This window comes from Coenobita brevimanus, chromosome 60 (genome assembly GCF_032717465.1).
Source record: "Coenobita brevimanus isolate Jiangsu-jjx chromosome 60, ASM3271746v2, whole genome shotgun sequence".
In the NCBI taxonomy this organism is placed as follows: domain Eukaryota; kingdom Metazoa; phylum Arthropoda; class Malacostraca; order Decapoda; family Coenobitidae; genus Coenobita; species Coenobita brevimanus.
In genome coordinates, this window is record NC_137013.1 from 8,385,648 (window position 1) to 8,410,871 (window position 25,224).

At 43.4% G+C, this 25,224-nt stretch overlaps 1 protein-coding gene across 1 annotated transcript in view; it reads left to right on the top strand.

The window, feature by feature from the left end:
• The window catches only part of LOC145403271 (hemicentin-2-like), a 177,709-nt gene that overhangs the window by 30,850 nt on the left and 121,635 nt on the right, over window positions 1–25,224 (top strand). Inside the window, exon 5 of the mRNA XM_080275086.1 lies at window positions 15,431–15,507. Coding sequence (XP_080131212.1) covers window positions 15,431–15,507 — 77 coding nt within the window. The remainder of the gene's footprint in view (window positions 1–15,430; window positions 15,508–25,224) is intronic.

Consider the following 25,224-nt stretch of genomic DNA (forward strand, 5'->3'; position numbering starts at 1 on the left):
TTGGAAACCACTATATTACCAGATATACAAATATCAGAATAAGAAATACAGGAGGAGTTAAGTAAATCAGACAAAGGAAAAGTAAATGGTCCTGATAAAATTTCATGTTGGGTGCTACATGAAATGTGCAAAGGAGTTAGGTAGACCAATTTATTTAGTATTAAAAGAATCCTTGGCTCAAGGTAAACTATCTGGTATTTGGAAGAAAGCAAACATTGTTCCCCTACTCAAAGTAGGGAATAGACAAAATTCACTCAACTACTGACCAGTATCACTAACCAGTGTTGTAGGTAAGGTGCTGGAAAAGCTGATAAGAAAAGTTTGGGTTAACCATCTAGATGAACACAGTATGGTAAAAGGAAGGCAGTTCGGTTTCAGAAAGGGAAAATCATGTTACTAATCTATTAAGCTACTATGACAGAGTTGCAGAAACATTACAGAAAAGAGAAGGATGTGTGGACAGCATCTACCTAGATTTCAACAAAGCATTTGACAGAGTGCCGCACCAAAGACTGTTATGGAAAATGTACCATCAAGGAGGAACCCAAGGCAGACTGCACTGTTGGATGCAAGATTTTCTCAGAAGAAGGGAAATGAGAACAGTATTAAGGGGAAAGTTCTCATCATGGAAGGAAGTGACTAGCACAGTTCCTCAGGGCTCAGTGCTGGCACCAATTATGTTTACAGTGTACTGTATGTAAATGACATAGATAGTAACACTAGAAATGAAAGCTATCTAAATATGTTTGCTGATGATGCAAAAATACAAAGGATAATTAGTAACACAGACTCTTTAAGGGAGCTACAAGAAGAATTAAATAAACTTCATGAATGGAGTAACAAGTGGCTAATGGAATTCAATGTGGACAAGTGTCATGTAATTAGGTTTGGTAAAAGTGCACGTATGAAGCTCTCCTAAGAATATTAATTCAACACGGTGTTGCAAATGGAGCTTCTGAGTCTGAAGATGACAAAGTCCACTTGCACAATCTGCGTGATTCCTCATCACTTTTACCAAATTGTCAAGAGAGCTACAAGCTGGTTGAATCCAGTTCATCAGTTATGGTATTTCTTGAGGTAGAGTGTGAGAGGATCAGAAACTCAGATAGTCCAATGGCAAAGTACTGGATATCCTTCAGTGCGATGGCAGATAGTCTTGATGAACCTTCATGCCCTCAGAACTCAAAACTTGGAGGAATTCAAGGGGACACTGCGCTTGATGTTACCTTGGTTGATGATCTACGACAATGATAAGGATGGGAGATGGATAACAGAGTACTGGCTGAAGCTCAGCAACCTGTCAGAGGAGAGAGCAGTGTTTAATTATGAGAGAAGCGTTGTTTAGAGTCCATGGCAGGGAAGCCATATTCATGTTTACTTCTTGATCTGTGAATCGAAATGACGATGAACAAGGGTTAAATAAATGGATGCAGGTTGCTCAGTATCCTGAAGAATGAAACGAAGCTGTTGGGTGATTTCAGAAATGTGAACTCCATGAACTGGATACGGTCTGCAATGCATGAAATTGCCTACAGCACTACTTCAGAACAGCAACGCAGTGAAACACAAGAACATGTAACAAACGAAAAGACCAAGCTGTACAAGATATTTACAGATGTATCACTGAGTTTGGATGTGATCCTTTCAACATAGAAAATCCCAACTTTCGATCTCTACAGTCAGGAGTACTCCTTTTCATGGCTCTCATTGAAGACTTTGAATCATCTCACAGACAGGGTGAGAAAATGTTCCAAGAATTCTGTAATGATCAGATGCTGGGCAACAACAGATCCTTCCATTCAACCATCCACAGAAACTCCAGATGGAATTTCAGTAATGCACTTCCAGTATTTGATGAAAACAATGCCAAGGTCTCGAAATCTGAGGCAATGGAAAACAGGGCAATGGCACCTGTCGTTACTCTGGCCGCAACTGACAGCGAAAAGCTTGATCTTGTTGATGTCATGGACTAATGAGTTGCAGATGAATGTTTGCCGACTTTCAATATCAATGGCTAGTTTAAAAAGACCCCCAAATCATAACTGTTGGACAGGTTTCACGTGCAGGTACTGGGTCCAGTTCTTACTGAGTACATTGCCATCCTCGACATGCGATTCATATGTCACTTGTCAACACCAACACTTGAAGACTGTCAGTGATCAGTTGGAACCAACTTCACTTGGAGAGATTATGCATCCAAGTTGTTTCCAATAATCATGGTGAAACATAAGCATGCATCTCAAGTTGTCCTGGTGAATGATCACTATGACTTACCTTTTTAAGTAAAGGACGCTGAAAGGAACCTGACCTCCAGTAGGTCTGAGAGAGCTAAAAAAAAATTTCATCAGGGCACTGGACAATTTTCATCCACCTGAGCTTTCCATGATCTCTTACATAATCCTGCAAACAAATAATGGTTACAGATTTTCTAACAAAATGAGTTCATTATCCTCAGCAGGGAATACCCAAACATGAAGGTCCTCTATTCTGTTGGTCCAAATTGTTTTACCTTATCAGAAGGGAATAGATTCCTGGAATACAAATGCCAGCACATTGAGGCAGATACTGTTATCTGCTTCATCTGCTCCAAGATCTGACGCTCGGGAATTCAAGCAGCAGTTGTGCTTGATGCAGAAGACGCAGATATTCTTGGCTGCATATGCTGCAAACACTGTTGATGGTACTCTGGTGATCAACCACAACCAAAATATCATTGACTGTCCAACGCTGTGTCCCAACGAGAATGCATGCATAATAATCCCATTACATGTGTACGGTGGATGTGATACTACAGCAGCCTTCATTGGTCACGGCAAAACAGCATTCTCTGACAAGGCAATTTCATCAGAAGAGGCAGGTTGCCTGTTGCACTCAGTTGGACAAGGTCTTCCTGTGACACAGTCATTGCTGGATACCATGGCCATGTTCACAATAAAATTCATCTACAATGACAAATTAAGAAAGTCTTCAGAGAAGAATGAGCACGAAAATGGAAGCAAATGAAGCACAAATCAACACTCAGACTCCCACCAGACAGACTCACATGACCTTAAGATGGAAAGGGTGAACTACTAGGCTTTCATCCTCCTTGACTATGATAAGGTTGAGACACACCCATCACCATTTAACCATGGCTGGACACTTAAAGGTGTTTGCACACCTGTGCAATACACCAAACCAGCTCTGCCCAGACAGTTAAGTGAAGCAGTTCAGCGCCAGTTTCTGGTGTATGCAGACAACGGTGTCTAGAGAGAAATTAACGATGATGAAGATGATACAGATGATGATGAGGATGAGGATGAAGATGATGAGGATGTGGATGATGATGATTAATTATCTGTGACAAAATGTGAATAAATATATGTTTAATTTTACAATGTTTAATTGTGTTTACAGAGAATAGGTTAATTTGTTCAGTGTTACGGGTCTTTATCGGGCCAAATGCAGCTCTAACAATAAATTTATTACAGCTTGCTCAATTTTGACATCATATATGGATTCCTTGACCACAAAGCATACATTTAGACACCAAGATTACATCTGTGGATGAAAAACTTGCAGAGATATGCCGCTTTATATTTTTGCAAAAGCCCATTGGTGGCCTTCTTGTATTTTGACCTCTCGTAAAGTTAACCCACATTTCTGCGAGGTGTACCCTGGCGTATTTTGTTCGGCATCCTCACTTTAACTGAAAATAACCTTCAAACCATGATCCTGGAAGATTGTTCATGGACATTATGGTAAGGTCCTCAACTAACAGCAAATACCCTACTCAAGAACAAAATCATCGACAGGTGTACGTGACGGGTGATAAGGAGGGTGGGTGGTGAACTGAATGAATGGAATGCAATAACTGTTTATGTGTGAGTGGATGGGAGAATGAGATGATATGTGCTGGATGTAAGATCCGAAAGAGATTGATGACCAGCACTTACAGTAGTTGTGGTGAGAGTTAGTGTACAAATACACTGGATGAATAGAATGAGGAAGGGACAAGAGGACGCAGTCCATACGAAGAGGGCTACAAAGATTGCAGAAGGATAAAAGAAAAAGGCAGAATTATGAGAGAAACGGAGGTGCGACTGGACAGATTTGATATGGAGCAGATGAGGAAGGTGAGTGCGTGGTATTCACAGAAGAAATCTGTGCAGCATATGGGGTGGAGTGTGGGGCGAACAGAAGACGAAAGGGATGCAAGGAACAGCTTGGTTGATGAAGTGAGACGATTTGTGGCGTAATGGAAGGAAGCATATAGCGTGTGCTCGGGAAGCAGAGGCAAGAAGGAAGTTGAGAGACAGAATAGAGAGTTTTATTTACAGAATAGGAGAGACAAAATAGTTGTATGTAGAGAAGACGAGAGAGGTGGAAAGATCAGTAAGAGTGAGCAAGAAGAGAGTGGATGAGGAGCTTGGAAAGAATTTGTGTGAAAAGTGGAGGGAATGTAAGTTAATATTCTGGTAGGAGGTAAGGAGATTAAGACAGAGCGATAAAGAATGTAGTAGGGGGTTGAAAGATAAAAAAAATGGTAGATTGCTGATGGAGAAGGGAGAAAAAGTGAGTAGAAGGAGAGAACATGTTAAGGACTTGTTAAGTACAGAGAATGGATGTAATGCTAATATAAGTGGCTGGGGAATGGCTGGGAGAAGTAGGGAGATGAGAAGGGAGAAAGAGATCAGTATGATGAAAGTAGTGGAAGCGATGAAGAAAGTCAAAATGGGGGAAGCCCCAGAAATTGTTGGAATGCGTGGCAAAATCTTCAAGCACGGGGGAGAGATGAGAGTAGAATGGATATGGATGATGTGCTAATTGCTCTGGGGAGGAAATAGAGTCTTGGAGCTTTTGAAGTTAGGTTTAATTATTCCTTTGTACAAAAAAAAAAAGGGAAAAAAGTGTAATCACAGAGTTGTTTGCCTCCTTAGTGTACTAGGAAAATTATATGGTAGTATACTTATTGACAGAGTTAGGGAGACAACAGGGGATTAAGTTGGATAAGAGCAGGGAGGTTTCAGGAAGGGAAGAGGTTGTGTAGATCAGATTTTATTCTTAAGATGTTTAATGAAGAAGTTTCTAGAGAAGGAAGGAACCTGTATGCTGCCTTCATGGATTTGGATAAAGCATATAACAGAATGGGTAAACAAGGAATATGGAAAATATAAAAAATATATGGAGTAAATAGGAAACTGTTGAATGCCGTGAAGAGTATGTATGAGAGCACTTGGGCTCCAGTATGTGTGGATGGCGAACTGAGTGAATTTTTCTGCCTGAATGTTGGATTGAAACAGGGATGTGTCATGTTTCTATGGTTGTTCAACATGTATATCAGATGGAGTTATAAAAGGAATACAAGGAAGAGCCACAGCTATTGTAGCGGCCCTAATGAGGGAAGGGAGCATTTGAGAACTTCCTATTCTTTTGTTTGCAGATGATACTCTATCGTTAAGTGAAAACGAAGGAGAACTGCTTGGTGACTGAGTTCAGGAGAGATTGTAAAATACGGAATGTAGGGAAGAGAAATGAAGGGACTGAATGCACAGCTGGGCTGGGTATGAGGAAATGGAAAATGTGAGTGCATTTAAGTCCTTGGATAGTGTGAGGAGTAAGGATGGAGTTTGGAGAATGAAATGCTTAAAAGAGTAGAGCAGGGAAGAAAGGTTACTGATTCACTGAAAGCAGTAGTAAGAAATGGGCGTGAGCATGGAAGTAAAAAAGTCGCTACTTGACAGTATTGTGATCCTCCCTCTGACGTTTGGAAGTGAAGCTTGAACATTGTTGGAAGGACACAAGTCAAGATTGAGAGCAATGGAACTGACTTATTTGAAGGAGAGTGTGGAGTTACATGGAGAGACAGACTGACAAATGAGGAAGTGAGGGAGCACTGTAGTGTGGATGTAGACTAAAAAAAAAAAAAAAAAAAAGTATTCTAAGGTGGTTTGGCCATTTGGAGAGGATGGGAAGTCAGAGAGTATTAAGGAGAGTGTATATAAGTGATGTGGTGGGTGTGGGAGGGAGGGAAAAATCCAGGATGAGATAGAGGGTTGGAGTAGAGAGGTATATGAGAGAGGGGAGTGTAAGTTGGGGGAATGGCAGCGAAATGGCAGAGGACAAAGTGACATGGATGAGAATTGTTTGTGGCCACCTCATACAGGATTAAGGCATCTAGGTATAGATGTATAGATAGATTGACAGATAAACACTGTTGTCGGCAGCTGATTTTTTTGTTTTGTATTGTTTTTTTTTTTTTTGTTTATGGGGCATCTGTAATGTCAATTATAGCCGTTATTTCTGTCTTTTATTATCAATTCAACTTTCAGTGAATATCATACAAGTGACTGGTGATGTCCAAGGCCCATATTTTCATCAGTTAAGGAGGCTCCTTAACACCCCTTCCTTACCAATTTAGTTTTGATAGGTGATATTAGAATCATTTAGCTAACAAGAAAGAGGACATGAAGTTGTATTTACCTCAATGAACAAAGCCCAGGTGATTTTTACCCAACGCCATGTGCATCACATGACCAGCACATGTGTAGTGGGCCGAGCAGTAAACCATCTCAGTAGCATCAGTGTTCATTGTGAGTCTGTGGAGACAGGCAGTGGTGTGGGCTAAGCTCCTGGTTTTTCTCCATGTGGTGCCTTTCGGATGTTTTCCACCCAGCCATTGTTGTCCCTGGTGTAAGTTTTAGTTGGTGGAAATATACCGGCTTGTACCTTTGTTATTGTGTATGTATTTCAGTGTGTAATTTACATGTTTTTATGCAGAAACTGAGATTTATCGGTGAAATATAAGCGAAACTGAAGTGAAATATTATCATCTACTACCTCCAGTCTTTAAAATGCAGTGTGTCCAGGCATATCAAAATGAACAGATCTTGAATATGGCTCTTTGTGTGTTGGACTGTGTAAGTTATAGTGTTCTCTGAAGTTGTCTGTATGAATATATGTATATATAGTTGTCTGTATATCTATCTGTCTATCTATCTATCTATCTATCTAATCTCTCTCTCGCTATGTATGTGTATATATATATATATATATATAGCTAACAATATGTCTACCCCCCGATGTATATATGTCCCCCCCCCCCCAATGCATACATGCCCCCACTAAACTTGCTGACCTAGCATGCTTTCCCAGGGCCCCACGCCTGAACGAAGGCGTTATTGCATCAGTTCATAGCAGGCAGCCAAGACGGGCAGACTATTTTACTGTGAGCTCGTAATAAACTCCTTATCTAGCTGTTTGTACACGGAGTTTCTATCACCAAAGTATTGCAAGTTACTTTTGGTAGCAGGGGTGTTTGGAACCATCAGATTCTGACCGCCTCCTCCGATTTTTAGTGACACCACAAGATACACGACGTCTCGCATCTCCCAGCCTCGCCCCTCCTCAGTGCCACTAGTGGTGTAATACCTGGCTGTGCTTTCCGAGTGTACAATTTCTCTCACCAGTGCTCACTTCTCAAACAACCCCACCCACATGCCTTGTTCCTGACCGCAAGTGTCACCGTTGCCGACCTACGCACCTGTTGCACCTGTTCCCAGCACCTGTTCCCAACACCTGTTCCGAACTCATCATAACTCCTGCCCCCACGGTGCCACTTATCACTGTCTGCCCACTGTCTGCCCACCACCATTCTCTGCATTTGCAGCTCAACAGCTCTACACCTGCCTTGAACCAACATCTGCCCTCACAACCCACCACCGGCTCCGCCGCCGCCACATCTGGTCTGCATTACCTGAGCCTCCTAAGACCGCCCCTCCCTGCCGGTGACTCATCGCGGCGTCTCTTCTCCTCTCCGCCCAGCTGTCTCTCCACCGCCGCCCCGCCCCGCTCCGCCCCGCCCCGCCCCGCCCCGCCCCAGCTCAGCTACGCCCAGCCACCCCTGCACGTCATACATCTCGACAATCCCGTCTCTACTGTGTAACTATAGTATCTCTTACCTTTCTATAGAGATTATCCTCAATTTTCTCTACAGATTGGATATTGTAAATATTCCATCTCATTTCCATTACCCCATTTTCATCATCACCTACGTTATTTATAATCCATCTCATCCTTTGCCTTTTATTTAGACCATCCATCCCCTCACCTTCATTCATTTTCACACCTACTCGTGTATTCCATTCTCTCATTGTTATATATTTCCACCTACGTATCCATCTTCATCCTTTCATCTTCCATTGCCGCATTAAATGCCATACTTTCCACGTCAACCGTTTAACACCAGCCCTCTCGACCCGGAAACATCACCTGATCATACACCGTCTGCTGACTCTAACACAATCACTCATTTACGAAGTGGCAAAGAGTACCACCGCCCTGTACCTGAGACTCCCGTTTCACTTCTCGCAGAATCACTTACTACCCATCCTACACTCGTAAATCCAGATACCTCCTCCTCTACTCCTGCCTCTACACTCCCTTCTTCTTCCTCTACTCCATCCCCCGTCGTTCCCTCTCCTGCCTCCCTTCATACCCCGTCTTGCTCGCCCTTAACTGCCACTACCTTCTCTCTCTCCCACACCTCTCCTGCCGCCACTTCTGCACTTCCAGCCATGGCCAACCCTCCACAGTCTATCTATCTCGACGATGCCAATTGTCCCAAATTTACCAGCCAGGACCCAACTTGGTCTGTCTATGGTTTCCTCAGAGAAGTCAAAACAGAAATCCACAATAGACAGATCACCAATGAATCGCTCAAAGTAGCCTACCTCATGGGTCGCTTGCACCACGGCAAATCGGACATCGGATCCGCGATCCATGCAGGACATTTCGATAGCATTCATATCTTTGCTGATTTTCGTACGGAACTCATCAGCCTTTGTTGCCAGCATTCAAATACCGCATCTCTCATGGGATTCATTAATCTCCTAAACCAACTAGATGAGGACTTGAGGGTCCCAGTGCAACATGCCAAGCTCTGTGAAGCTGCCGCCGCCATGAAAGCAACTAGTAGCGAGATGCTCCAATTACTGGTAGGCACGAAATGGTTAGAAGACAAGAATGGCATTCCAATGCTTTCACTCACCAACTTTGCTGACTTAATTGGTTACCTGAGATTCCTTCACTGGCTTACTCCTAAACAGTGAGAGCTAGCCTTGGAAATCGGTTTCAATCCAGGAGATAAAATTATTCAGGTCACTAAAGCCATTCATGAAAGAACAGGTTCGAACTACACGCGTCAGGGCACCACCCAACCCTTGGCCTCCTCAGTCTGTCACACCTCCACTACCCCAGACCAATCTCGCTCCCATCCCACCACACGCGGCAGACCTGCCACACATCGTTCTCCTACCGCAGGTCGTGATCAATCTAGCGCCCGACGGAACAGACAATCTTCGATCCTTTGCTGGCACTGTGGTCATCCTGGACATCGAGCATCCAGTTGCGACCGTATATACAGACGTCCTCACTCCCAAACCAGACAGCGTATGCCTTCCCGCTCACGTCGTCCACACTGCAAATACCACAAATCAAGCACGACTCACACCACTGAGGAATGTCGTTACCTCAACTGCCAACAGTTGGGGGAAGCGCCGCACCCGTATCGGACCAATATCACGTAGAACCAGAAACCCAACTCTCCATCCGCCACGCAGGTCCCATAACATCCTCGGGTTTAGTCATTCTCGGATGCAGTCATGACATACCAACGTCATTCTTCTTGGACACAGGATCTATAGTAAATCTCATCTCCGATAATTCCTTACAAATTATTCATCGACATCACAACCACGTCAGTTTCCTAGAACCACCAGACATTCGCCTATGTGGTGTCGAAGGCTCAGAGTTTAAGGTTAAGGGAAGGGTCACCCTTGAAGTCAAACTCCACAGAGATTTGCCCCCTATCCCCATTGAATTTCATGTCACTAGTGACTTGCAGTATCCCGCAGATGCCCTTATTGGTTTCTCCACCATGGCACAACATTCCATTGCAGTATTACCTGCTTGTGGTAGTATAGACATTTCTGGATTCCCGGTTTACACTATGGAATGTCCCCGTCCTGTTCTTACGATCAAATTAGTCCTTCAGTTACCTCTGTCCCTATCACTACCAAAACGTCCAACCCAGCCCAAACCACCACTATCATCATTTGTGAATACAGAGATCATTCCTTTACTGACTGCGAGCAAGGACATAAATTCCTCAATGTCTACTGATACATCATCTCAGCCTTCGGACATGGCTCTTACCTCCTTTCCCGACATCACTATCGCTGACTCAGACATGTCTCAGTTACCTACCTCACACAGTCTGAATGATCTTCTCCAACACGCAGAGACGAAACGTGCAGTAACGAATACGTGCACAATTTTGTTACCGCATGAGTTCACCAAAGTCTCTGTTTGTGTTGCCGGTGTGAAAGAAGGAGTGGATGTACTAACACTACCTGAGACGTGTTGTGTGAATGGCTTGACTTATGAGTCAGTGTGGTGTACAGTCTTAGAGGACAGTTTTTGCTACCTGTACTTGCTCAATGTCACAAATGCTCCACTAAAACTTAAAAGTGGTGTAAAGATTGGAGACTTCCTAGTATACCCAGCAGCCGTAAAGGTGTGCCAGGATTCCTTAATTCCTACTATTCAGACTGATGATAGTATGCCATCGGTGTATGTACTATTAACTCTACTGGATCTGCGCCTACATATTCACCCGATATGCTCTCACATCTCACTTGCACAGATTTCCCAGAAAGTACACCTCAACTCCTCGACCTTCTGACCTCGTACAGAAACGTGGTTGCCTTACCTGGTGAACCGATGGGTAGAACAGACCTTGTCCAACATACGATTGAACTACTACCAGGAACTCAGCCGATTTACATACCAGCATATCGATTTCCTCACAGCCAGAGAAAGCAGACAGATCAAATGGTACAGAACATGTTAGACCAGGACATTATTAAACTCTCCATCAGTCCATGGAATAGCCCTCTTTTCTTAGTACCAAAGAAGGACGGCAACTTTAGACCAGTAGTCGACTATCGTAAGATCAATTCTGTCACCGTTCCAGACCGTTTCCCGTTACCCATCCTCACTGATTTGCTAGAATCCCTTGGTGAAAATAACGTAGTCTTTTCATCTTTAGACCTCCTCAGCGGGTACTGGCAGGTCGAAATGGAAGAGTCCTCTCGCCCAGTTACAGCCTTTAGCACCCCTTCCGGACATTTTCAGTTTAAGAGACTCCCTTTTGGTCTGAGAAATGCTCCTTCCGTGTTCATGCAACTTATCCATTCAGTCTTCAGCGGTATGATGGGACACTCTCTTTTTGCTTACCTAGATGATATCATTGTTGTGAGTAAATCCATCCCTGATCATTTTACCAAACTCCAGCAAGTCTTTGAACGCCTCCAGCTCGCAGGCCTGAAAATCAATCTCAGTAAATGTGACTTCCTGCGAAAGAAAATCAAATTCCTAGGCCATGTCGTAGATGCACAAGGCATTCATACTAATGAGGATAAAACTAAGGCGATTATTAACTTCCCAGAACCTACCACTACCCAAGCTGTACGAAGTTTCCTGGGCCTCAGTGGCTATTATCGTCGATTCATACAGGATTATGCAAAGATCGCCGCTCCTTGACCCACTTACTCAAGCAGAATGTGCCCTTTGTTTGGACTAATGACCAGTCACAGGCCTTCCAAAAGCTAAAGACAGCTCTTGTAAATGCCCCTGTTCTAGCGTTCCCTGATTATACCACACCCTTCCTTCTCTGCACAGATGCCTCAGGCACTGGACTTGGTGCCGTTTTGATGCAACTCGATGAAGCATCAAGGGAGCGCGTAATAGCGTATGCTAGTTGCACCCTTACAACCACTGAACGTAACTACAGTATCACAGATCTCGAAGCGCTAGCGGTAGTCTGGTCCTTGAAACATTTCAGAGATATAGTCTATGGTTATCCAGTGCATATCCAAACAGACCACCTTCCACTATGTGATTTGTTCAAGAATCGCAACCTAACAGGTAGGTTAGCTAGATGGTCTGTCATCATCCAGGACTTTAATCCCACTTTTCAATATGTACCAGGCAAGTTGAATGTAGTCGCAGACGCACTCTCACGTCACGTAGCAGCAGCTATAACATCACTGCAGCCTGAAGTAACTGAAAACACTACACTAACATCAGAAGTTGTTCGAAACTTTCAGCACCAAGACCCCATGTGGTCCAAAGTCATTTATTTCCTAGAATCTGGCGATGTCTCGACCTTACCTACTCTGCCAGTATCACTAGATGAGTTCATGCTAGATGATGATCTCTTGTACAGGAAAACACTGCTAACAGGCAAAGATATGCCCAATCGCGAAGTACGCCAACTTGTTGTCCCCACTGCCCTGATACCAAAGGTTCTTCATATTGTTTATAATACTCCTCAAGCTTCCCATCCAGGTAAAGACCGAATCTAGCTGTTTGTACACGGAGTTTCTATCACCAAAGTATTGCAGGTTACATATATATATATATATATATATATATATATAGATAGATAGATAGATAGATAGATATATATATATATGCACCCAGGTGAGAGTGGGTGGAGGTTTGGGTGATGAGTTTTCCGTGAATGTTGGTGTGCATCGGGGGTCGGTCTTGAGTCTCATGTTGTTTGTCGTGGTGCTTGAAGCCCTTTCACGTGACTTTAGAAACGGACTCCCGTGGGAGTTGTTGTGTGCTGGTGATTTGGTGTTGGTTGCAGGGGGTGGGGGGAGGCGGGGGGGTTTGGGGGGTGGGGTGGTGGTGTGGGGCAGGAGGGTTTAGGGGTGGGTGCAGATAGAACAGGGGTGATGATGTCTGGGGTTGGTGGGGGTGCTGTCAAAGACGAGGGAGAGTGGCCATGTGCAGTTTGCCACGGGGGTGTGGGAGGTGGTTCCGTCTTGTGCGGTGTGTGTGGTGGGTGGGTGTATGAGAGGTGTAGTGGTATCAGAGGTGGGCTGCGAGATGGTGCTGATTTTGTGTGTGCGGCGTGCCGGGGTGAGCGGGTGGAGGTCGTCAGGCGTGGGGGGATTGGACTTGCTGGTGAGTCTCTTGAGTGTGTGGAGGGGTTTTGTTGTTTGGGAGACGTGTTGTGTGCTGGAGGTGGGGCTGGAGCTGGCTCTGTGGCTGGGGTGGGGGGTGGTTGGGGGGGGTTCGGGGAGCTCTTGCCTCTCCTGACGTTGGGAGGGCTCTCCCTACGTGCTGGGGGGTCTTTGTATGCAGCATGTGTTGGGAGTGTAGTGCTGTGTGGCGGTGGGACCTGGGCAGTGGGGGAGGGGGACGTTCGCCGGCTCGGACGTGCGGAGGTGACAATGATTGGGTGGATGTGCAGTGCGTCCCTGCGTCCGGGGCCTGGAGGGGCTGGGTTTGCGGTGGGGGGGTTGGGGGGTGGGATGGGGCTGGGGTGTGTTGGTGTTGTGGTGGGGAGAGGTAGATTGGGGTGGTTTGGACGTGTGGAGGGGGTGGGGGATGATAATTGGGTGGGGAGGGTGAGAGGTGTTGATGTTGGGGGTGGGGTTGTGGGGGGTGGGCCGGGGAAGACATGGGACGAGGTCATTGGGTGTGACCTTGGGGTTGGGGGACCGGGCGGGGAGGCTGCAATGGATCGTGCAGCGTGGAGAGCCGCCATTAGGTGACCAAGGCCGACACATGCAAGCATGTTGGAGCCTTTAAAAACGAAAACGAAAACGAATATATATATATATATATATATATATATATATATATATATATATATATATATATAGATAGATAGATAGATAGATAGATAGATTGATAGATAGATAGATATATTTAGTATGTTCAGAAGTTCTCTGCAAAATTTATTTATACCAATAAAGTACCCCTATTTTGTCTATCTCCACAACAGTTTGTAATAGTGTCTGGAGGTTGTTTCTCTACCTGTTGGGGCTCCAGTGATCTGGGTGTATATAGGCCAACATTCAAGCCTGCAGCTGCAACAGTGACCCTAGCTTAGATTTTAATGTTCAGTACTATGGTCAAATTACCTTTTTTTTTTTTTTTTTTTTTTTTTTTACCTTTCTAAGGCCACCCTGATGTACAAATTTTCAGTTTTAAAGATCTATTTTTAGGGGAAAAGTAAGATAGAAGTTATATTTTCATTTTATTTTTTGATATTCAATAAATCTTTATTACACCATACTTCTTTTAACCCACCGCGTGCCAATGCTATTTTAAAATGGTCTGACATAATGCCACGGCCAGTGCCAGTGCCGTTTTAAAATGGTCTAAAATAAAAAATTTCACTGTGCCCGCATTTTTCACGATTAGCGGTTAAAAATTGGCAGGCATGTAAGGTTGTTCCTCTACCATCCCCCAGGCTGTCAAGGCCATACACTTACTCGCTCCCCCCCCTCACGTTCGCTCTGCCTCACTTTGCCTGTGTGCCTCACCCAGTGCTGTACATTGTGAAGGCATATTGTAAATACTTTCATGTAAATGGAAGTTGTAAATATTTTCTTGTAAGTGTAAGGACTATATAGTGACATGAAGTTGTAAATACCTTCTTGTAAGTGCCAGGACTGTACGTAATGAAGTCAGGTTGTACCTATCTTCAAGAAAGTCTAAGATAATGCATTCACAGTGAGAAAGACATGCAAATTGTGATAGATGCTTAAGTAATTAGTGATCAGAAAAGTGTACTGAACATTGCTATACTTTCCCAGCATAAATACCTGAGTATACCTTACATAGAAAATGGCTTTCTCTTACGTACGTGGTTAGAGTGAGAGAGCAGCTATACCTGTACACGAGTATGCAGGACTCAATAAAACTCATTTCCAAGCCTCAGTGAGCATTTTAATGGCAAAATTCGTTGTTTCCACATCAAAATCTATCATTTTAGCCCCCCCCCCAAAAAAAAAGTCAAAAAATGGCCGGCACTGGGGTGACCCAAAGGGCTAAAAATAGCCAGCACGTGGCGGGTTAATTTCCCCAAAACTGGGTTATTATTCCCCGGGCTTTGTGATAATGGATATCAGTCATTGGGTTTGTTCACCAGGGCTAAGCAAAATATATTGCTTAGAAAGAGATGTTAGTGAGCTTCCTTAGTGGATGAGAAAATAGGCTCAGTACTTGCCAAATATAAACTAGTAAGGAACTGGTGCCAGTGACCTTACTAAACACTAGAGAATGTGATACACTATACCATGATTGTTGTTACTTTACAATGACTCCCAACCTTTTCAGCACAGTTGATGGCTAATTGTAGTCAGACTGGAGGGTTGATCTAACTAGAAACCAAGGAGCCTCATCCCTACCATAACTAAGGCTCATCGAATTACATGCAACCATAGCTTATCACACAATTTGGAAAGTGGTTCAGTCACGTTTGACAAGCAAACCACATACTTCATTTGCTATTTATGTATTGATTTATTTATTAACCCCCTTCCTGTCTGAACACGTCTCACTCATCCCCTTCTCTGTCCTCCAGGTGTCATGGTACCGGAAGAAAGGCAGTGAAATCCAACTCATTACCTTCGGCTTCCACACCTACCATAACGACGGTAGGTAAGTGTCCATAAGTCAGTTCTTTCACCATGTGTGGTAGTGGTGTGGTAGTCGAGTTTGTTGGGACTGTCAGTATGTGAGGGATGTGTGGTGGTAATGGAAGATACAGTGGTGTGTCAAATCAATGTGGTTATGTTGCAGAAGTGTGTACTAGTGTCTTTAGTGTGGTTGCATGTGTAAGGAGCGGTAGTGTTGTTGTGTGTGTGAGGTGTGGTATTGTGGTTGTGTGTATGAGGTGTGGTAATATAGTAGGTGGTGTTGTAGTTGTGGTAGTTGTGACTGCTAGGTGTGGTCGTACTTGAGGATGGTTGTAGCTGCAGTAGAAGATAATGTTATGTGTCAGGGGACCGTAGAGGGGTGTTAGGTGTGATTGTGTGTGCGTGGAGGACTGCCATTGTGGTGTAGGTTGTACAATATGGTGGAGATGGGGTAGTGTGTGTGTTATTTGAAAAGTATGGTTTACTTTTTGCCTTTTTAAGGTACCGTATGATGTTTGCTTTGGAAGCGTGTGGAATAGTGGTGTGGCATTGTGGAAGGTGTGTTAGTGTCTTGGAGTGGTGTGGGGGTGTGTGGGTTGTGATGTGGCATTGTTTGGGTGTTGTGTGGTTGTGTGTGGTTGTGTGTGGTCGTGATGTTTGTGGTGGTGGTATGTGTGTGGGTGTGATATAGTGGTGTTATAATTATTATGTCGTAACTGTAGATTGGTGTTGTGGTTGTGGTGTTTATGGTAGTGGTGTGTGTAGGTGTGGTATGTATGGGTCGTGTAATAATGTGTTTTGTTGTGGGGTATTAATGTGTATTGGTGTGGTGTATTAATGTGTATTGGTGTGGTGTGTGATGGTATATGAGTATTATGTAATACTGTGTGGGGTGGGGTGGGGGGATATCTCGAGGGAGTAAGGTGGTGTGTCAAGTCAGGTATTGTGTATGAAATGACGTGGAGATAGAGTTTTAGTGTGAAAGGGTGACAAACTTGTTTGGCAGGTGTTGTAGTGTGTGGCAGAGGTGTAGTTGTGTGTTAGTGTGATATGGCGGTGAACTTGTTTAGCAAGTGTTATAGTGTGTGGGAGAAATACAGTAGTGCGTAATGGTGGGATAGTGTGGGTATGGGGATAAGGTAGTGGGTCAGAAGTTGTAATTTTATGTAGTAGATGAGATCCTAATATATAAAAACTCTATACTTTGATTACTTCACTCTTTTACATACCTGGAAAACTTTATCAACATATTTCAGCGACATTTGCAGGAAAGACATTTTTCTGGGCTGTAAGTAAATGAAGTTCTTATCTTCTGCGTGAGTTCCTTCACTTTCCTCTCATTATAAACTTAGTTCGTTTGAAGCAGACTTGAGTTTTTAAATTAAACTCTGGAGAAGCTAAAGCGGGGAGCAATATTTCCTTTTTTTTTTTTTTTTTTTTTCCCTGTAAGAATGTCTTCATGTCCATTCACTTGCCTGCTCTTTCACTTGGTTGGTCATTATTCAGTTATTCTTTCCGTCTCTGTCTGCGCATGTTTTTTGTCTCTTTCTCCTTCCTTCCATCCCTTCGCTTATTTATCGTTGTCTGTATCCTTCGTTTTTCTTTCTATGGCCTTCTCTCCTCTCGTTTCCCTTCTTCTCCCATTCTGCTTGTCTGTCCGTCTTTTCCGTCTACCCATCATCGTCAGTCTGTCTGTCCCTCCACCACTCCATCTTTCTTGTTGTTTGTCCTTCTCATTGTCAGCTCGTTCCCTCCTCTTCGTCTGTCTATCTATGTGTCTGAGCCGTTGCCGGCTGTCTGCTAGTAGGTAAGGTATGAGATCTTTGCGTCCTCGCGGGGGGGAGGGGATCTGAATACAGAAGTGGAAGCAAGTTTCAGTTTCTGTGATGCAGAAGCATTTCAGGTCTTCTTGATTCCTATCCTAACTGTATAAAGGTGTGTGACAGTAACAAGAATCAGTACGAAAGTACTATCACGATCACTAGTTTCTTTACCTCCCTGAAGAGATGGAGCTGGAGAACAGGACTGGTCTAAGAGCAGGTTAATGAATAATGATGGTACTGTAGTGTTTATGCATGTGTGTGTGTGTGTGTGTGTGTGTGTGTGTGTGTGTGTGTGTGTTGAGTCGTGAATATCTGCTCCCCGGTCTTTTCTCCAACCTCTTCTACTACTTCCCTCACGTCAGAGGATTAAAGAAGCTAATGATCGCAATAATACTAGACAGATACGGGAGCTAGGGTCCTTATACAGGACTTTGGTAGAGTCTTCGGAAATGAAGTACCTGGTTTCCGAAAACCTTTAGCCAGTGACTGATGGAGAGGCTTGCTCCTATACTGTAGATACTTCTTCATCTAAAAAGAAAAAGTAGTCATCATTATTGTCAGCGTTAACTGAGAGTCCCAGTTACTCCTACATTATCAGAGGCCCCCTCCCCAAAAGTAAAATCAACGTGTCATGTGAAGCCGTAATCTAAAAAAAGTCAAATGTGTGTGTGTACGTCCGTTTATTTGTTTCTTTCACTGGAACGGTAATAGATATCGACTTAATTGTTTTTGTGTTAGTTTGGAGTAAGTCCATGGAGTGTCAGATAAAAAAAAAAAAAAGGCAATTTGCCTCAACGCGATGGCGCGAGATTGTTGGAAATCGCGACACGGGAAAATATGCGAAAATATATATATATATTTTTTTTTAATTTTTGGTCAGAACTGGTCGTTGTGAGCTACGAAGGGTGGTTGATAAATTCGTGGTCAAAGGTACAAATATTTAATTTTAGACAAATTAACACAGTCGCTTTTCAACATAGTCTCCTTGCAAATGTACACACTTTGTCCAGCGATCATGAATCATATGGACCCCTTTTTTATAAGTTAGCATCTTGGGCCTCCAAGAAGTGATCTACAGCATCAATGGCGTCATTTTCAGTGACAAACTGGCGACTGCTGAGCTCCTTTTTCAGCCTGGGGAACAGGTAGTAGTCTGAGGGCACCAAATCAGGTGAATAGGGTGGGTGTTCAACAGGTCAGAATCCACAGTCGTGGATGGCAGCAATGGCCACCGTGGACTTGTGAGCTGGAGCGTTGTCTTGATGGAAGAGCATCCCTCCTGTCAGCTTCCCACACCGATTCTTCTTAATTTCTTCTCGTAGCTGCCTCAAGAGATCAGCATCATAGACCCAGGTGACAGTGTGACTCTTTTCCAGGTAATCCACCATCAGCACTCCTGCATCCCAAAAACCTCAGGCCATCACATTCCCTGCAGACATCACCGACTTGGTCTTCTAGGGAGCCAGAGATCCTGCATGTTTCCACCGCTTCGACAGTTCTTTCACCTTTGGTTGGAAATGTTGCACCCCAGACTCATCCATTTTCACGAATCGCCGGAGAAATCTCTCGGGATCTGCATCAAAAATAACAAGATTGTCCTCTGACATGTTGTGCCGAATCCTCTTCCTATCAGGTCCAAAGGGCTTTTGGACCCAGTGAGCTCTGATTCTGATCATTTGGAGTTCACTGGGGATAACTGCATGGATGCATTCCTTGGTGATACCCAGCTCTGTGGGAATGTAATGCTCTGTTATCCGTCGATCAGCTAAGACCATGTCATGGATTTTGTCAATGGTTTCCTGTGTGGTGACAGTGACAGCCCTTCCTGAACGAGGGTCATCTTCAAGGCTTTCGCTGAGGCCTTCCTGAACAAGGGTCATCTTCCAGGCTTTCCCTGCCTCGTTTAATTCAGCAGTCCACTTCTTAACCATGCTGTAGGAAAGGGCATCCTCTTTAATTGTCGACCACTTTGGGTGATAAGCCATTGATACCGAGGTAGCAGATGACTGCAGGATGGGCGATATTGTCCATTTTCTCAAAAATTGCCGAATCCTGATTTTCATTATCTGGAACAAAAAAAAAAAAAAAAACACCAGTTATGAATTTCAAACTTTATAATCATTCAAATATTGGAACTGTATGTAAATTTAGTTAGAACTGTATAGATTATCTCCTTGTACTTTAGGCCACGAACTTATGAATCACTCCTCATAAATAACGGTATGGAAACAAAGATAATGGTATTTGCAAACATTCTGTGATGGAAAGGCTAAGAGTTCCATAAATTTTTCTGGGCAAGCACGAGTAAGATATAAAGGTCCCATCGTACTGAAGAGGTTAATAATATACCAGGACTGTGTTGCTCGACAAGCTGATTAGGCCTACTAGATAATATGCTTGAAGAGCCGTCCACACGCTCTGTGGACACTTGTAGTGGCCGAGTACAATACCTATCAATGTCGAAGCGTGATAACAACTGACAAAACAGCTATAAACAGTGGATGATCAGCAGTTATGGCATTTTCTTCTGTCACGTCCACACATGCATTCTCAAGAGGTTAAGTCTCGGCCAACTTCAGTAAACTAGGTAAAAGGGTTAACCTGTGTCTGAAAATGACAGTAAGAAAAATGTGAGTTGCCAAGTCTCGAGTGCAGTGAAAGCTGTACGCATTTTTGCCACTGAAATACTATACACTTTTAACACTAACCTGGCCTAAAGATGTCCTCTCTGTCCTGAAACCTGGACTGTAGCAATAGATTTAACACTTGAAAATGGTACTGGGCATGAATATGCTGCCGTGGAAAGGATGTAGAGTCACAATACCGTCTTTTTCTGCCACTGAGTATCGTGAAATAGTTTGCAATAGAAAGAAAATCTGGACCAAATTCGAGTGAAAAGAGTATTTTATAGTGTTGTCATGCCGTGTCACTTCCTAAGGAGGTCTTGCCAATGTAACCAATAAAAAAAAAAAAAAAACATTAAGAGGATGCACTCCCTCTTCATATTTTTGAAGCCACAAATTATTTAAAAATTACACTGACTGCATTTGTATATTATCAGCCATAGAAGTGACGGCCATGATAAAACAAGCATTTATTGATCACAGCCGTACAGTCAAGATCTGTAATTTGGTTATGTCGTCCTAAATCTGTGTCAAATCCACCCTTCATAACCCGACAGAAAATAAGTACCTATACTGTACATGGTTTTAATACGACGTGATTTATTCGGAACTCCAAAATTGTGAAGGAATTACTGACTGCAGGTGTAGTATATCCAGGTACACTGTGTCCGACATACAAACGTCACTTGAAGTACGAACACATTAAGTATACACTCGTATCCAAATTATAGCCCAGAGTTCCCGGGAATTCTACATTGGGTATCAGCTTTGTCAACACGATGCAGTGAAAAGAGTACAGTTCTCTCCAACAACGACTTCTACTGCACAAATTTATGCAACATTTAAGTCAGCTGTGAGACGTTGCGGGGATGTGTGGGGGTTTGTTATTGCTGTATGTCGCATGAAAAGGAAAGCAACAGCAGCATACCTTTTGGTCTATGCAAGACGGTGTGTTATAGGGTTGATAATAACTATAGTAATTGTTCTGTGCGTTAGAGTTAAGGATAGGTAATCAGGAGACTCGCCCACCCACCCACCTACCAGATCCCACAACTGGAGTCGGTAGGAAAAGGTGAAAAGGGCAACCTTGCAGTAAAGAGAGAGAGAGAGAGAGAAAGAGAGAGAGAGAAAGAGAGAGAGAGAGAGAGAGAGAGAGAGAGAGAGAGTTGATAGTGCATGATAGTGAAAAGATTAATAGTGTGAAAATGAATGAGATCTCTGAATGTAAATTACTCTGATTATTACGCTGGGAAAGAAATTGAGTTACTGAAAGGCCCTTGAAGGATAACTTATAAGCTTATAAGGATAATATTACTGTGTTGGGGGGAGGGGGAGGAAAGGGTCAGTATGAGGGAGGAGGAAAGAGAGACTTCGGATCTGTGCGCGGGAAGGAGAGATGGAGAGTTAGTGTGAGGTAGGGTGGGGTTCAGTTTGAGGGAGGAAAGAGGGGAGGGAATCAGTGTCAGTAAGGGAGAGGCTGGTGAGGTGAAGGGAAGTGGGAAGTAATGCGTGAGAAGAAAAAGATCAGCATGGTGAAGCAAGAGAGAGGTTTGTATAAGGCAATGCCAGAGTCATTGTAAGGCCGCAGAGAAAGTTAAGTTTTGGGGCAGGGAGAGAGTTACTGTGACGGAGTAATTGTGAGGATAATAGAGTGAGGGAGGGGTCAGTATAAGACTGATGTAATGAGGGATGAAGGAAAGGTTGATATAAGGGAGCTGGGGAGGGGTCAGTATACGGTAGATGGGGCGGTGATGAAGGACGGGTCAGTATAAGGGAATAAGGGAGGCATCAGGAATGAGTAGGAGGTACGAGTATATGAGGTTGTGGTGAATGAAGGACAGGTCATTGTTGTGGAAGGACCAGTATAAGGTATTTGGGATGAGGATGGAGGGGTCAGTATAAGGCAGGATGGTTGGGGGTGAGACACATAAGCATCATAGAAGGTATTCTAGGCACGCTGGTAATACCGTAAGCTTAATTCAGTATCGGAGAGGAATATTATGTTTGGTGTCACAAGGCAAGATAAAAAGACACTTTCCTGAGAAAGGGAACACACGAAAGAAGATGATATAATAATTACAGTCAAAAGACAGAACTGGAGGTGGGCAGGTCACGTCCTTCGTAGAGCAGATAATAACAGAGGCAATCCAGAGATGTAGTGAGAGGAAGAGATAGAGAACGATATGGAGTGAAAATCGGATATTTGCTGAGATTGGATGGAACAGCCTAAAAGTTAGTTGTTAAGAATAAGAAAGGATGACCCTAGCTGAATATAATGATGATGATGATGATGATGATGGTAAACTCAGTATCATGGTATTTATATTAAAGCGTTCAAGTGGTACAGGGGCCTCCAACAATGTTCGACCTTTGTTACGCTACAGTGCTGACATCCGAGCCCAAAGCCCTTGTTCCACTGTTTAATTGAATACCTCCATGGTCATTGGTACGTGATTATTAAATTAAAGGGGAATTAATTTGAGTAAAGCCATGTCACTTTGATTGAAATAACACACACACACACACACACACACACACACACAATACTCTACATTATGTAAGCCCCTGATACTGGACCGGAGCATAAGAAACAAGCGCTTAACTGGGCAACTGAGTTAAGCCACACACATATTTTTATTTTATTTATATACCAGTTGTGTCTGGCCAGCAGATCAATGGGAATCTCTCTCTCTCTCTCTCTCTCTCTCTCTCTCTTATTTGCTTGGCGTTTGAAAGGGAATTTTCATACTGGGTCGTTATTAATTTTATCACTTGATGACATTACTTGATCAGTGATGACTGCAGTAATCATTATTATTGCTTCCCACATCCATCTGGAAAGTTTTCTTGTTTTTGTCAATATTATAAACGTCCCATACCCCTGTGGGAAGTTTTCTTGTTATTGTCATTATTATTATTATAATTATTATAATTGGTATTATTATTATTATTATTATTATTATTATTATTATTATTATTAATAGTCTTTGTAGGACACCTGTCCGCTTCTAATGGCCATATATGGTGGCAATCCGGCAACCGGATCTTCGGCTGCTATCCGGAACAAATGTAATATGCTCAGTCAGTTAGCGGATGTTCCTGCAGTGCTTTTTGTTGTGACTTGATGACCCAAACACCTGCTTGAATGAACTTACTAGTGATGACAGTTTCCTGTCTCACAAAACGCAGACAAAGGAGGAAAATGCTGAGAAGGTTGTTTTATATGTAAACATCTGAGAATTCCTTAACTCAGCATAACATGATGACACTGGGTAAATGGAAGCTCACTTACCTCTCTCCGAATGAAGGTCGGAGATTAAAAGAACAACTAAACTCCGCGAGTGTACCACAGCCTTCTTACAATCAAGTGCCCTGCCGTCGTGGGACTCTTTTAAAATAAGCGGAATTCCTAAATACAAATCTATCGGCTTAAATCTGACACACAGAAAAGTCAGTCAGCCATGTTATCTCAAGAACCGCTTAAGCTGGGAAGGTGAAATATTAGTACAAAACAGCCTTACGGGTGACTCAGGCCGCAAGGAAGATTGGTTTCAATCGGTTAATTATTCTTTGAGATCGCCTGGGGCAAAAAATTTGGACATTTCTGGGCAGATATCACCCAGCTTTCCATCAAAGATTAAAGTCACAGCCACCAGACTTGGCGAACTTATAGCCCGCAATGGCCTAAGGTTGCATGCACAAGATCAGCGACCTCGCCTGGGGTAAAAAATTTCGACTTTTCTGAATGTTCTGGTTGTCTCCTAATTTTCCATGAAGGTTTAAAGCTGGAGTCACCAAACTTGGTGGATTTATAGATTGTGATGTTTTAAGGTGAAATACACAAGATTAGTGACCTTGACCTTGCCTGTGGTCGAAAACTGAGACTTTCCTGGATATTCCTGATGATTTTTCCACGAAGTTTTTAAAGCTAGTGCCACCAAACTTCTCGGACTTATAAACTGATTACCTCATGTGACATGTACAGTCTCCAGCAAAAATAGAGCGACCGGCTCGACGAGCAGGTTGGTATATGTGGCACCACCGCACCCCTAGTTTCAACCCCTCCCCACCCTCCCTCGTTCCCAATCATTCGTCTACCCTACACCCTCCCCACATCCAAGGGCACGAGAGTAAAGTAAGACCTACTCGCATTGTCTCAGCCACTCTTCCCTCATCCTGTTGTCCTGGGAAATAGTGGTTTTGTTATGATAATGAAGAAAAGAAATATATTACATAGTGTTTCACTCCATAGTATAGTTCTTTATACACCACGATCTGAATGCAGGGTGATCTAAAATAGTTATATATTCGTATTATAGTGAGGTCTGTAATCATACAATTTATCATTTTGACAGTTGTACCCTGTCAGTGTGTAACATTAAACAGTCGGAAGCTCTAAGTAGATGTTTGTAGTGGTAGGTGGTGTGCTTCTTCCCTTACTCGACGTAATCACTGTTACTTTACAAACTCTGTTATAGGTCAGTACCATTAGTTACTACTAATACCTCATGTGTGATAATAGCAAAATGTTGCTGATAAGTAAAAGACATGATCAGTAATATCTTGGTTAATGATGACTTAATACATGATATCGCATAACGTTGGGCAACAGGGACTGGATGACAGTTTGTCTGGTGGTTAAGCCGAGGCCATGACGTGGTTGCTGGCATTACCAAAGGTCAGTCAATATTTAGATGCCATTCATTGCTGCTGACAGTATATTAGTATCAAGGTCAGTTTCATAGACAGGACAGCCAACAGTAAAGTGAGCAGCGCTGTGTGCTGACCCCGCACACACCATACAACCAGGGCCGGATTACCAGGTATGGGCAAAATGGGCAACTGCTTACCAGGCCACGGCCTGTCACAGGCCATCCAGACTTCCAGAGCAGAATAAATATACGCTTTGGGAGCCCAAATAATTGTCACCACCTATCAGGCCATCAAAAAAGGCCATTATAGGTCATGCCAAAGGTTCAATGGAAATAACGAAAAAAAAGAGATCTATATGTTGCAGGCCAACCGTCTGCCTTGCCTACCAGGCAACAGCATGGTTAATCTGGCCCTGCATACAACCAACCCCCTCCACCCCTTGCCTCAGCCGCTTATCGCCACTCAGTCCAGAAGGGGACCCGCCACCTCCTGATAATATCAGGAATGTAACCTTGCCTTATATACTTATAACTGCAATAGGGTGTAATTTGCGATTCACACATTTATAACACGACGTATTTCGAAAAAGGTAACCAATAACTAACTTGGCCAAATGGATGATCTGCATAGCAACCAAAC